The sequence below is a fragment of the Lathamus discolor genome, chromosome 5 (assembly GCF_037157495.1).
Source record: "Lathamus discolor isolate bLatDis1 chromosome 5, bLatDis1.hap1, whole genome shotgun sequence".
In the NCBI taxonomy this organism is placed as follows: Eukaryota; Metazoa; Chordata; class Aves; order Psittaciformes; family Psittacidae; genus Lathamus; species Lathamus discolor.
The window spans coordinates 68,108,055-68,121,664 of NC_088888.1; the positions used below are offsets into that span (position 1 = coordinate 68,108,055).

General features: G+C 36.4%; 1 protein-coding gene across 8 annotated transcripts in view; it reads right to left on the minus strand.

Moving 5' to 3' along the window:
- GRIK2 (glutamate ionotropic receptor kainate type subunit 2) overlaps positions 1-13,610 on the minus strand; it is a 405,316-nt gene that overhangs the window by 171,913 nt on the left and 219,793 nt on the right. For all 8 annotated transcript variants that reach the window (XM_065681155.1, XM_065681154.1, XM_065681157.1 and 5 more), the window contains one exon: positions 8,828-8,941. In XM_065681155.1, the coding sequence (XP_065537227.1) occupies positions 8,828-8,941 (114 nt within the window). The remainder of the gene's footprint in view (positions 1-8,827; positions 8,942-13,610) is intronic.

Genomic DNA, 13,610 nt, shown 5'->3' on the forward strand with positions numbered 1-13,610 from the left:
GAGAATTTTAATCATTAACTTCTGTTCACCAGGGATATTGGAGTTAAAAGGCTGCCATTTCTAATTAACATTTATGTCAGATTTAAGGAATACACAACTTCCACAGCTGGCAGTCAAAATTCAATTGGGAGAGGAGAAACAATCCACTAGTTACAGTCAATCAAAATAATGCAAAATATTAAGCATCTCACTACTCATTTGAGCCACCCAGGATATTCTATAGAAGAAACTATGGCCAGACACAAAAAAAACCTGCAAAGTCACCTACTTCCACTATACTGTCTATAATATACATTAATTATGAAAATCCTTATTTGACATCTAAAATATTTTCTGGATGAGTCACTAGTATGACCTTTTGGGTCATGAAACATGTAGACATAACTATGTTTTGATAAATCACAGCCTGAAGAACTCAAGCCATAGTTGTTCTTTTCTGCACTTTCACTCCTCATTTTATCACGCTGCTAAAAAAATAAAAGTTTTATTTATTCCCCCACAATTCACTCTTAACTTTAACCAGATTCCCCCACAATTTACTCTTAACTTTAACCAGACTTTAAATTAATTCATCTGCATCCCAAGAAAGTGTACTAAGTTTCCATTCCAGTAAAGCAAAACAGATATGAGTGAATGCCTATTTCAAGCAAAAACACTTGACTCAATAAACTACAGAATGTGAAAGCACTAAACTGTTGCAACAGTGCAGCCTGTACTAACCTATTTTTCAGCTGAACTGAATCATATTGTCTTTATGATACATGAAGAATATCAAAGACATTATTAGATCTTACCATAATGGAAAACAAAACATTCTTTTCTTATGATGTGTCTTAAATTTTCAAAAGACTGTGGGGAAAAACTAAGAAAAAAAAATGCAAAACCTAAACATCTGGTACATACAGCAGGCATTTTCCTAGACTGATGGTCCTTGGTGTTCATAAACCCAACAAAGGAGTTATAAATTAATCCTTGCCATTACGTAGAAGTATAGTTTTATTGCTAACATTTAATAATAAAAGGTAATTGAAGCACTAGAGAACTATTTGAGAGAAGTTGTTTGGGTTGAGGCTGTAAATTTGGAACCCAAAGTACTTCTTAGTCATTATCCAGAGATATAAATAAATGGTCATCCTACCTGCTTCTTGTACCCAGCTAGGAGAAAAATAGCTTATTAACCTTTTTCTACCAAGTCAAACTTTAACTTGGCTGATCCCACTGCACTCATTCATATATTATGACTCCCTTAAAAACTCATCATTCTTTTTCTGGTAAGCATCAGTTACTTTTACTTTTGAAAAAAGCACTGTGGCCAAGCATATTGCTGCATACTTTGCAAGTCTGAAGGCCTCAAAGGTTATTAGAAGTACACAGAAATTACACTGAATCTTATGACAAGGGTGATTCAACTTTAACTCTTGTATTTTGAGCATCATAAATTACACAGAACGTGAATTTAGCTTTCTCAGTGGAAAAATTCCTGAAATCCTTTAAAGTAGTTTTCTTTAGATTTTTGTTACACCAACCAGTCGCTGGATACAGGGGAGTGGGACTGGGGCAGGAGTGAAATGAAGTTCAGGAAGGGGAGGGTTCAGAGTCTGGGTGCTGAAATGGGTATAAGAAGTCTGGGAGAGGTAGTTAGGACACACTTATGACAGAAAAATATTTAGAAAGGGGATAAGAACAGTAGTAAAAGTTGAAAATAAGTGTTGTGGTTAAGAATTGAACATTCTTTTAGTTTCCAATGTAATGTCTAACTAAACAAAAAATAGAAAAACATCATTTCAATTTTTCTGCTAGATGAAAGCAGATTCAACTACTTCCCGGCAGTACACAATTTAAAAAGATCTGTGAAAGACAAATAATTATTTAGGGCTGCAATGTCAGGAACCAAACATCTTCAAAATCTGAACGCACACAAGTCCGTGGGACCTAATGGAATCCATCCGCGGGTCCTGAAGGAGCTGGCGAATGAAGTTGCTAAGCCACTGGCCATCGCATTTGAAAAATCATAGCAGTCAGGTGAAGTTCCCGACGACTGGAAAAAGGGAAATATAACCCCCATTTTCAAGAAGGGGAAAATGGAAGACCCGGGGAATTACAGACCAGTCAGTCTCACGTTTGTGTCTGGCAAAATCTTGGAGCAGATTCTCCTGGAAGGCATGCTAAGGCACATGGAAAACAACAAGGTGCTTGGTGACAGCCAGCATGGCTTCACTAAGGGGAAATCCTGTCTGACCAATTTGGTGGCCTTCTATGATGGGGCTACAGGATTGATGCATAAGGGTAAAGCAGTTGACGTCATCTACCTGGACTTGTGCAAAGTGTTTGACACTGTCCCACACCACATCCTTCTCTCTAAATTGGAGAGATATCAATTTGATGGATGGACCATTCGGTGGATAAAGAACTGGCTGGACGGCCGCACACATAGAGTTGTGGTCAATGGCTCGATGTCCGGCTGGAGACCAGTAATGAGTGGTGTCCCTCAGGGATCGGTGTTGGGACCAGTCTTGTTTAACATCTTCGTCGCTGACATGGACAGTGGGATTGAGTGCGCCCTCAGCAAGTTTGCCGATGACACCAAGCTGTGTGGTCCAGTTGATATGATGGAGGGAAGGGATGCCATCCAGAGGGACCTTGACATGCTTGTGAGGTGGGCTGATGCCAACCTTATGAAGTTCAACCATGACAAGTGCAAGGTCCTACACCTGGGTCGGAGCAACCCCAAGCACAGGTACAGACTAGGCAAAGAAGTGATTCAGAGCGGCCCTGCAGAGGACGTGGGGGTGTTGGTCGATGAGAAAATGAACATGAGCTGGCAGTGTGTGCTCGCAGCCCAGAAAGCCAACCGTATCCTGGGCTGCATCAAAAGGAGAGTGACCAGCAGGTCGAAAGAGGTGATCCTGGGGAAGTCATGTATGACCAACCTTATAGCCTTCTATGAGGAAGTGACTAGGTGGAGGGATGATGGTAGAGCGGTAGATGTAGTTTTTCTTGATTTCAGTAAGGCATTTGATACTGTCTCCCACAGCATCCTCATAGATAAGCTAAGGAAGTGTGGGCTTGACGATCAAGTAGTGAGGTGGATCGAGAACTGGTTGAAAGGAAGAAGGCAGAGAGTTGTGGTCAATGGCGCAGAATCTAGCTGGAGGTCTGTGACTAGTGGAGTTCCTCAGGGGTCGGTGCTGGGACCGGTGCTGTTTAATATTTTCATCAATGACCTGGATGAGGGAACTGAGTGTACCCTCAGCAAGTTTGCTGATGACACAAAACTGGGAGGAGTGGCTGACACACCAGAAGGCTATGCTGCCATTCAGCGAGACCTGGACAGGCTGGAGAGTTGGGCGGGGAGAAACTTGATGAAATTTAACAAGGGCAAGTGTAGAGTCTTGCATCTGGGGAAGAACAACCCCATGTACCAGTACAGGTTGGGGGTTGACCTGCTGGAAAGTAGCGAAGAGGAAAGGGACCTGGGGGTCCTGGTGGATAGGAGGATGACCATGAGCCAGCAATGTGCTCTTGTGGCCAAGAAGGCAAATGGCATCTTAGGGTGCATTAGAAAGGGAGTGGTTAGTAGGTCAAGAGAGGTTCTCCTCCCCCTCTACTCAGCCTTGGTGAGGCCGCATCTGGAATATTGCGTCCAGTTCTGGGCCCCTCTGTTCAAGAAGGACAGGGAATTGCTTGAAGGAGTCCAGCGCAGAGCCACAAAGATGATTAAGGGAGTGGAACATCTCCCTTATGAGGAGAGGCTGAGGGAGCTGGGTCTCTTTAGCTTGGAGAAGAGGAGACTGAGGGGTGACCTCATCAATGTTTACAAATACGTAAAGGGTAGGTGTCAGGATGACGGAGCTAGGCTCTTTTCAGTGATATCCAGTGATAGGACAAGGGGCAATGGGTGTAAACTGGAGCATAGGAAGTTCCACGTTAACATCAGGAAGAACTTCTTTACTGTAAGAGTGACAGAGCACTGGAACAGGTTGCCCAGGGGGGTTGTGGAGTCTCCTACACTGGAGATATTCAAGGCCCGCCTGGACAAGTTCCTGTGTGATGTACTGTAGGTTACCCTGCTCTTGCAGGGGGGTTGGACTAGATGATCTTTTGAGGTCCCTTCCAACCCTTGGGATTCTGTGATTCTGTGATTCTATTCTGCTCTTGTGAGACCTCACCTGGAGTATTGTGTGCAGTTCTGGTGTCCTCAACATAAAAAGGACATGGAACTGCTGGAACAAGTCCAGAGGAGGGCCACAAGAATGATCAGGGGACTGGAGCACCTCCTGTATGAAGACAGGCTGAGGAAGTTGGGGCTGTTCAGCCTGGAGAAGAGAAGGCTGCATGGAGACCTCATAGCAGCCTTCTAGTATCTGAAGGGGGCCTATAGGGATGCTGGGGAGGGACTCTTCGTCAGGGACTGTAGTGACAGGACAAGGGGTAACGGGTTAAAACTTAAACAGGGGAAGTTTAGATTGTATATAAGGAGGAAATTCTTTCCTGTTAGGGTGGTGAGGCACTGGAATGGGCTGCCCAGAGAGGTTGTGAGTGCTCCATCCCTGGCGGTGTTCAAGGCCAGGTTGGATGAAGCCTTGTGTGGGATGGTTTAGTGTGAGGTGTCCCTGCCCATGGCATGGCGGTTGGAACTAGATGATCTTGAGGTCCTTTCCAAACCTAACTATTCTATGATTCTATGATTCTATGATTCTATGATTCATTCTAAAATATTCAAAGTGATTTGTTCAGAGAAGTATAAAGAAGTATTTTCACATTCCAAAAGTAACAAAATCCTTACATTTGAAATTATCGCACACCTTTCACAACTTCTATATATTTCTTTAAAATATCAGAATTGACAACTGTGAGCTTTTCATAATTATGATCTAAACAGATATAGAAAAGCACATGAACACTAACTACAAGAGAAAGGAAAGGGGCGTTCATTTCGCCAGAACACGACAAATCAATCTGTATAAGATGTATAGGCTAGTATGTAACTTAGTATAAACACCATGCACATACATTTATATATATGGAAATTGATTTACAAAGTTTAAAAGTTTCACAAGTAATGTAGAATATGTATAAATTTAAAAAAATATCTAAAATATAAAAAAAAATAAAATCAGAGTTCTTATAGTTTGCATAACAAAATCAATTTAGGAACATCAAATTATAAGAAATCTCTATTAATGGCTTTGAAAGGATTTTTGTTGTATTGTTGGGGGGTTTTTGGTTGGGTTTTTTTAAACATAGGATATTAAGAATGTACAATTTTCATTATGGAAGAAATTTTGAAGTGTCAATGCAGATGGAATTAAAACAATAACATCAAGATCAAGATATCTAAACATGGTTACAAAAAATATAAACAGCATATTTTTATTATTGCTATTTTTCAATTTTTTCTCCCTGTAAAAAACTGACTACCACTCTATCAGATCTGTTCAGCTGGCATTTTGAGCTGCTATAGGACCAGAACATAGAAACCACATATGGTTCTGCAACAAAACTACATGCCAGTAGACTTCTTAGAAGTGATAAAGTCCTGGGAACCCTGACCCCTTTTCAGAATAGAGCTACAGAATTGCTCAAGGAATAATCTTTCAGGTGGTTACCTGTAGCATGCATTACGCAGAATTCAATACAAAAATAAGATCACATGGTTCCATCCTTACTTTCAGTATGAATTGCAGTTTATTTATTATTATTTTGCCTATCAATATACTTTCCTCTGTAGTAAACTCAGCTGCAACTGAAATGCAGTGTATACTCACAGATGTAAAGATCTTGATGGTTACAATATAAAGGAGGGAAAAAGATATTCAGAATTTCAGAAGATAATTAAAAATAAAAGAAATACTGGGATCTTTAGAAGAAAAGTTAGTGTGAAGCAAACTACAGAGAAAACTGATCAAGAGTCCACAGTTGGCAGTATACTACAGACTACTGAGAGAAAAACAGCATAGAAAAATCACATGAACAGACTGAATGAGAGAACTGCCCTTTTTTAAAGCAGTATTTTCTGGACCAAAAAAAGGAAGGTGATGAAGAAGAAAATGTTTCTATGAGCTGTAGTACTTCATACTGTTCCCCTGCACAGCTACAAAATAAATATTCAGTAATATGATTTTTGCCCAACAGAAATGTATTTATTAAGCACAAAGTACATGTGCTTTCTGCACCAGAACAATTTTTGGTTCCCTTTGTTATTCTGAGTACCACCCTTATAATGTCTTCAAAGCAGAAAAGTTACAGCAATTATCAAAACTTTTACTGAACAATAACTTAAGTATAAAAGGCAGTTACAAGTGAGCAACGTCTAACACCAATTTGAAGTCCTCATGTTTCTTTTAGATATGTGTAAAGAGGACAGATGCTTATAAAACACCACTAACAGAAGATACCCCCTAAGAGAAAGTGTAACCTGGATTACAAAAAGCAGTTGCTACCATAAAATTTAGGAATCTACTTTTGTGAGCTTTACAAGTAAAGACATGGTGTTTTTGTTGATAGCATTGCTACTTAGATTTATGTGACTTACCTTTTCTTGGGATCATTATATGAAACAAAATCATGCAAGTGTAAGTATTGCCATAGAAAATCAATATGATACGTACAATATATGAACTCAAACCTCACCAATACATAGATAGAATCATAAATTAAATTTTAACACCTCAAGTTATTGCTTCTTATGTAATCTGGCAGGGATATGATCCTTGTCCCAGTACTGTTATCACTGATCTGGAATCAAGTATACAATGATTGTTAACTAAGTGTACAGAGATAGGCTGGTTGAATACTGAGTAATGAAAGGAACAGGCCACTTAATAGAGATAGGACTTTATTCTGGAAAACGGTAATTCTAGAAAGCAATTAGGAAAAATGTGAAACATAGCTGTATATTGGTGGAATTCTTCAAGTAAAATCGTAGGCAGGATATCTGGGTACAATGCAACAGGAGGAGGGTCAGATGGAATTACTAAGAAACTTTACTTGATAATGCAGCAGTTCATATACAAAATTTGAAAACTCGTGAAGGGCAGTGGGAAGAAAAAAAGACATACTAATATGCTAGAAAAGATGCTTTTACTTTAAGGTACTCTAAGAGGTTTATTTTCATTTCATAAAAGTAGGAAGTGATCCTGCCCCTCTACTCTGCTCTTGTGAGACCTCACCTGGAGTATTGTGTGCAGTTCTAGTGTCCTCAACATAAAAAAGACATGGAACTGCTGGAACAAGTCCAGAGGAGGGCCACAAGAATGATCAGGGGACTGGAGCACCTCCCATATGAAGACAGGCTGAGAAAGTTGGGGCTGTTTAGCCTGGAAAAGAGAAGGCTGTGTGGAGACCTCGTAGCAGCCTTCCAGTATCTGAAGGAGACCTATAGGGATGCTGGGGAGGGACTCTTCATTAGGGACTGTAGTGACAGGACAAGGGGTAACGGGTTAAAACTTAAACAGGGGAGGTTTAAATTGGCTATAAGGAAGAAATTCTTTCCTGTTAGGGTGGTGAGGCACTGGAATGGGTTGCCCAGGGAGGCTGTGAATGCTTCATCCCTGGCAGTGTTCAAGGCCAGGTTGGATGAAGCCTTGCGTGGCATGCTTTAGTGTGAGGTGTCCCTGCCCATGGCAGGGAGGTTGGAACTAGATGATCCTGAGGTCCTTTCCAACCCTAATTGTTCTATAATTCTATGAAAAAGAGAAACAGAAGAGATGATGTTAAACTTAAATTAACGGTACAACAGAAAGTTGTGGTAAAACTCCGCTGGTCTCAACATAACAAGAATTTATGTCTGAAAGTGAGTCAGCCATGTTCCAATTATATATCAGGTATGTATTTTTCAATTAGTAGAATAAATGAAACAAAGGATTTTAGAATATTTTGTGCAGTTTGTAGACCCGCAAATAAAAACAGACTTTGTAAGTGAACAAGTTACCCACTGGGTGGAATTATATGGCTTATGTTATGTAAACACTTTGAAGCACACTGGCATTTGTATCTATGTACATATGAAAATACATTTTAGTTTGAAATGTCAAAATATATATGTTGGTAGGTAAAAGCTTCTTATTGAAGAGTAAAACTGATGGGAAGTGAATTATTTTCTTGATATTTACAAATTCATGATAATGGTGGCAGCAGACAAACTGGAAGGTTTTTCATTTGGTTTGAAATTAAAATTACTCTTTCTAAATTATAATGTGAAATAAGGGAACGTTTATTTTTATGTAACTAAATATATGCAGATATAAATAAAAAATACCTCATTCACAACTGAATTTGTCAACAATGGAAATAAAAAGCTACTTAAAATATTTATTTGGTCTAGTTCAAATAGCTCAATTAAATTTTTGTATTATTAAAAATTTCAATTTAATAAGTAATAATGGTGATGAAAATAAATGTTAAATACTTAGTACTTTCATTAGAGATAATGGTGTTAGATTAGCAAATGAAATCAATAAATTTTGCTGGCTAGAATTCTCAGGCTCACAGACAAACCACTTTTTTAAACAAACACCTTTTGTCCTCTTATACAGTACTGAACCAAAAATCTTTGTGAAGGAACCAGTCAATTTAGTCAATAATAAGGAAAGTGAAATTACTAATCAGCTAAAATAATTCCAAAATTGGGATAATTTACTTACCATTTAGATAAAAGTAAATACCCATGACTAGCTTAACAGCTGGAGTTCATTCATGATGCAGTAATTTCTAAGTAACTATAACATATACTACAGAGTGTTTATTACTGTTGTAATTTGTACAGTATATTATATTAGCTTTCCGGTATAACTGTACTTCTGGAAAAGCAAATATAATTACTTACCAAGATGGTGGTAACAATTAAAGAGCGATTGGACAGGGAATCTGTGATGTTTGCTGGTTTTCCTTTCTGATTCTCTGTCATGTTAAGGCCACTCAATGGATCCCAAGTTCCTACCTATAAAACAGTAAATCACTGTGTAAATTTTCTATTAGTTACAATTCAGCATCCAGAAAAGAATACTATGAGGAAAAACTGATTGCTAATGGGAAAAAAAAAATATTGAAACCTGTTCCGTTATTCTTGGTCATTATGTTTAAAGTCTACTTGTTTAAAGTATGATTCACAATACCTCAAAGTGTTTTGTGAAGTGTAACATTAAGTGAAAAATTGATGCGCAGAATATCTAAAGCTACTGAATACTTTTTTCATTCTTCAAGATAGACCACATCTGAAGGTAACTTAAAAGTTAGTTGGAAATTTATTGAAGAGCAAAGACCATAATCTCTACAGAAGGATCTATCCTTTTCTGTGACCAGAGAGAATGGCAGAGCAAAAAGATGTTTTGGGGAAAATGTAATGGAGATGACTGAAAGTAGGTCAAGTGCAATAGAATCATAGAATTATAGAATACTTAGGGTTGGAAAGGACCTCAAGATCATCTAGTTCCAACCACCCTGCCATAGGCAGGGAAAATAGCTTAATTGATTTACAGATAAATGTTCAGTATGTAGCTTTTTTGACATTTTATAACTTGACATTCTTATTTCAATAAATTCAACAGGATTTTTATTCAAGTGAGAAGGTCCAGGTTTACACTTTATGGTTCAGCTCAAGGATAGTCTCATGTGCTACATCATAAGTAATGTAGCTTACAAATACATCCTTTATCTTTAATTTTGTCACTCTAAAACTAAACTGGGCAAGCAGTAAACGTGCTATGTCATTTTTAGACACCAGAATATTTGTATTACTTCACTGTCTTAAAAAAATCTCCAACAAATGAGAAATGTTTCTTTTCTGTTTCTAGACAGGACTTGAAATATCATTACAGATACAAAGAATTTCTATACAAAAAAATAAAGACATTTTTAAAATATATCTAGAAAGAAAACATTCTGTGAGGTCTGATTTTGAGTATATATAAATATATATATGCATATATAAACACTTTTTTTTTTTTTTTTAAATCTTACAAACAGATTCCTGAGAAGTTTTTTTATATACTTTTAAGTGATTTGTTACAGTACAGCTGCTTAGTAAGTTTGGGATGCAATCAAGTATGTGTTAAATAAAGAGAGTTTAATTTCTGAAACTGATAATACAGCAGAGCATTAGTTAGCAGAAGCTGTAATAGAGGAAAGACAAATTTGTTGTAAGAGTTTCAGTTCCACAGAAGTTAATATTTTACATTTCTTCTTTGCATAACACTCAGTTCCAAGTTGTCACTCCTATGAATAGCTGTGATTCTTGAATTTTGGCAATTCAGTACCTCATAAACTGATGAAAGAAGCATGAAGGGCAGAAAGAACATGTGCGTCTCAGAAAAATAATTGTAAAATAAGATCTAACATATAATTTCAAAGTATTGATACCAAACCTTACTACAAAAAACTTTTATTCATTTACTTTCCTAATATTATTTCATTTAGTGCCTTGAAAGGTTTTTAGAAAACCCAGAATGTTCAGACTTTTTGCTTGACCATAATTAAAAAACTGTAAAAGAACTGAGAATTTAGGTGCAATGTTCTGCTAATTATGGCAATCACAGTGTTTGCTTTACGTCAGAGAAAGACCAAACTAGAATACAGTAACAAGGAATGACAAAGATGGGAACTTGAGCCTGTCCCTGCTCTTTCTTCACTTAATTGAAGCTGGACAATTCTCCTTTATGAAATTCAATTTCCGGTATAAAAGTAATACAAAAAGTTCTAAGAAAACTTTATCACCTTATTTGATCAATTCCAAATCCTAAATTAATTACATTATATACTTTATTCAAGTTCATAATTCGAATTTATCTTGGCTAAAGCTAACACACTGCTAATTAAAATACTTCCTACTCTACTTTTTAATGTAACCACAGTCACAAGCAAAGGAATAAATTATAAACTGTCAGAATTTGGGGCTTACGTAACTAATCCATATAGACTATCCATGGCATTACTTTAAAAAGAAACTTGTCTCGACAAATTACTGCATTATTTTTCTAGATGAGGTTTATTGTACTTATATTGCTATTGTTGTGAATAAAAAAATCTAAGAAACGGACTAAAGCTGTAAGTTCCAAACAAGACATTCTCTGCATTATCTTTATTAATGAGCTCAAACCCAACAACTTACACCACAGAAGTTGATATATTCTAATATGTATAAGCACCAAATTTCACACAAATATCTTTTTAAAGCTGCTGCTTCTAGAGAAAACTGTGCATAAATTGTGCAGCAAATTAGTTCTTTTCTATTTGCTTGAGCACATTTCTAATTTTATAGTAGCCTTTTGAACAGAACTGCTAATGTGTTTCTGCTAGGAGTTTAAAAGCCAAAAATTGTACAAAAAAGTAAATTGAAGTAGTCTAGTAAATTTAACTGCAGTTCAAACAAAATTTACTTCTACAGCATTAAATTTATTTCCAACAAAATTTCAAGTTTTCTTTAAAAGTGAAATAAATCGGTATTCTAATGTGTTATTAACAATATCTTCAATACAAATCCGAAATATAGCCACCATATAAGCTACTATGAATAAATATAACTTTAACCCAGCCAAAATCAGTAAAATAATTCATCACCACACCCAAAAAAATAAAGCATTGTACAGTTCTGAAAACTTAACATTTACTGAGTTTACATATACTCTATAGTTTTCTGATCATCAGTCTCTTGAGTTGTTATCCAAAAATATTCAGTAGATTAAAGTAGCTTTCTTACTTTGGTATGTTTGAGAAAAAGCAATTTATTTTTACAAATAAGCCAGTATTCTTTCAATTATTCTTCTTTTTGAACTTCCTTCAAAACTCTCCTGAGAAAAGTAATTTTTTTTTTTTTTTTGCTGTAAGTTGATCGATACAGTACATACTACTTACAATGAAGTACCACAAGCTTTGTATTAGGAAAGATTGCTGAACTTCTGCAGTGGTACCATCTAACTATGCAGCCAAATTCAGAGCCATGTTCAGTCCACAAAGAACTGAAAAATGTGTCTCCAGTTTACTATCTTTGCTTTATTATATCTCGTAGAGTAGTTAGCAATACTGGTGATTACATCAAAAAATAATTCTTTATATTGCATTGTAAGTAATATTAGTTCTTTTTATGCTTTTCCATTTGCAAAATGTTTATTTTATTTTGTTTTCTTCAGATATATTAATATGCTTGCTTTCTTTGCAAATATGTTAATACCAATACTGCTGGCTTCCATAGGTCTGGTATCTCACTTGTTTATTTCCTCTAAATTTTACAAAACCTTCTGTTTATGTCACTGTTTTTTCCCATGTCATTAATAAAGATACTAAATAGAGCAAGATCTTACATTGATATGCTGGACAATGAATTACAACTCATTTTGTGTAATTTATTTTCATCCTGTGTGTAGGGTCCTGAGCAAGGTTTCAAGCCAGTTGTTAACATCTTTATTCAAGAAATGTGTTTCTTCCTCAGTGAATAATTTTCGTGTCAAAACTGGTATTAAATTCAGGTGTTTTTTTATCTCCCTGAAGTATAAAGTAATTTTCCTTATGAGGCATCTCCAGTGAAAATACTGATTGATTATAATTTAAATGATATTTTACTTATACTGGATTGTCACAGTTTGGGATTTTCATTGTGCTTGATCACAAATTGTTTCAGTGTGTCCAGAGTGCCTGTTGGCAAATTTTGCTGTACCTTACATCATTAGCAGCACTCCAATTTTTATTAATTTTGTCATTTTCATCTGACAATGCCAGACAGGAATTTTCATTTGGAAATGCATACTTCTTATTGATTATGTTTGATTATCACCTTTCATTCAGAGTTTCAGGAGCAGATACCTTATGTAAAATCTGAGATCACACATGGCTTGCTTTTTTTTTTTTTTTTCTGTTGTCAGTGACTTCAGAAGTTATTGTACTTAAAATACGTAATTTAGGTAATTTCCCATTACACTAACCAGGAAATTTATCTAGGACGTTTTTTCACCAAATCTCAAAAAAAAAAAAAAAAAGTAAAAAATAGGTCTCCTAGAAATACTTCATAATAACTCTTTTCCTGACATGAATATTTTTCTCAAGGTATCTCATTTTGTCACAAAAGCTTTTCAGACTACAGCTGAAACTGTTGAACTGTTGTCCTTCACATAAAATGTCTTTCATCAATAGTTTGAAAGAGGTTAGATGAAATAATAGATATTTACAATATGGAAAACCTGCACACATAGCACAGAAAATTCCTACATCCCCATCTTCTCTCATCCTGCAAAATGAATGAATGAATGAATGAATGAATGAATAAATAAATAAATAAATAAATAAATAGAAACTCTTCACGAACTCTAACTACATAGGAAGAGAGGCTTGACAAGGTGGTAGTTTGGAAGGAACAGTGGGAACACAAAAGAAAAGGACAAAGATGGTGAAAGTCTGAAGAAAAAAGAAAGGGGATGGAAAAAGTAAAGAGATGAAGAGGGACAAGTGGACAGGGATCAGATGGAAAGGGAAAGGGACAGGGAGGGGGAAAAGGAGAGAGGGAGGAAAGAGAGAGGGAGAAAGAGAGCAGGGTAAGAAGCAGAGCAAAGTAGAAAGCAGGAGAGAAGCAGTGGGATGTAGAGAGGAGTGCACATGTGAAGGAAGGAAGGTAAGAGACAGAG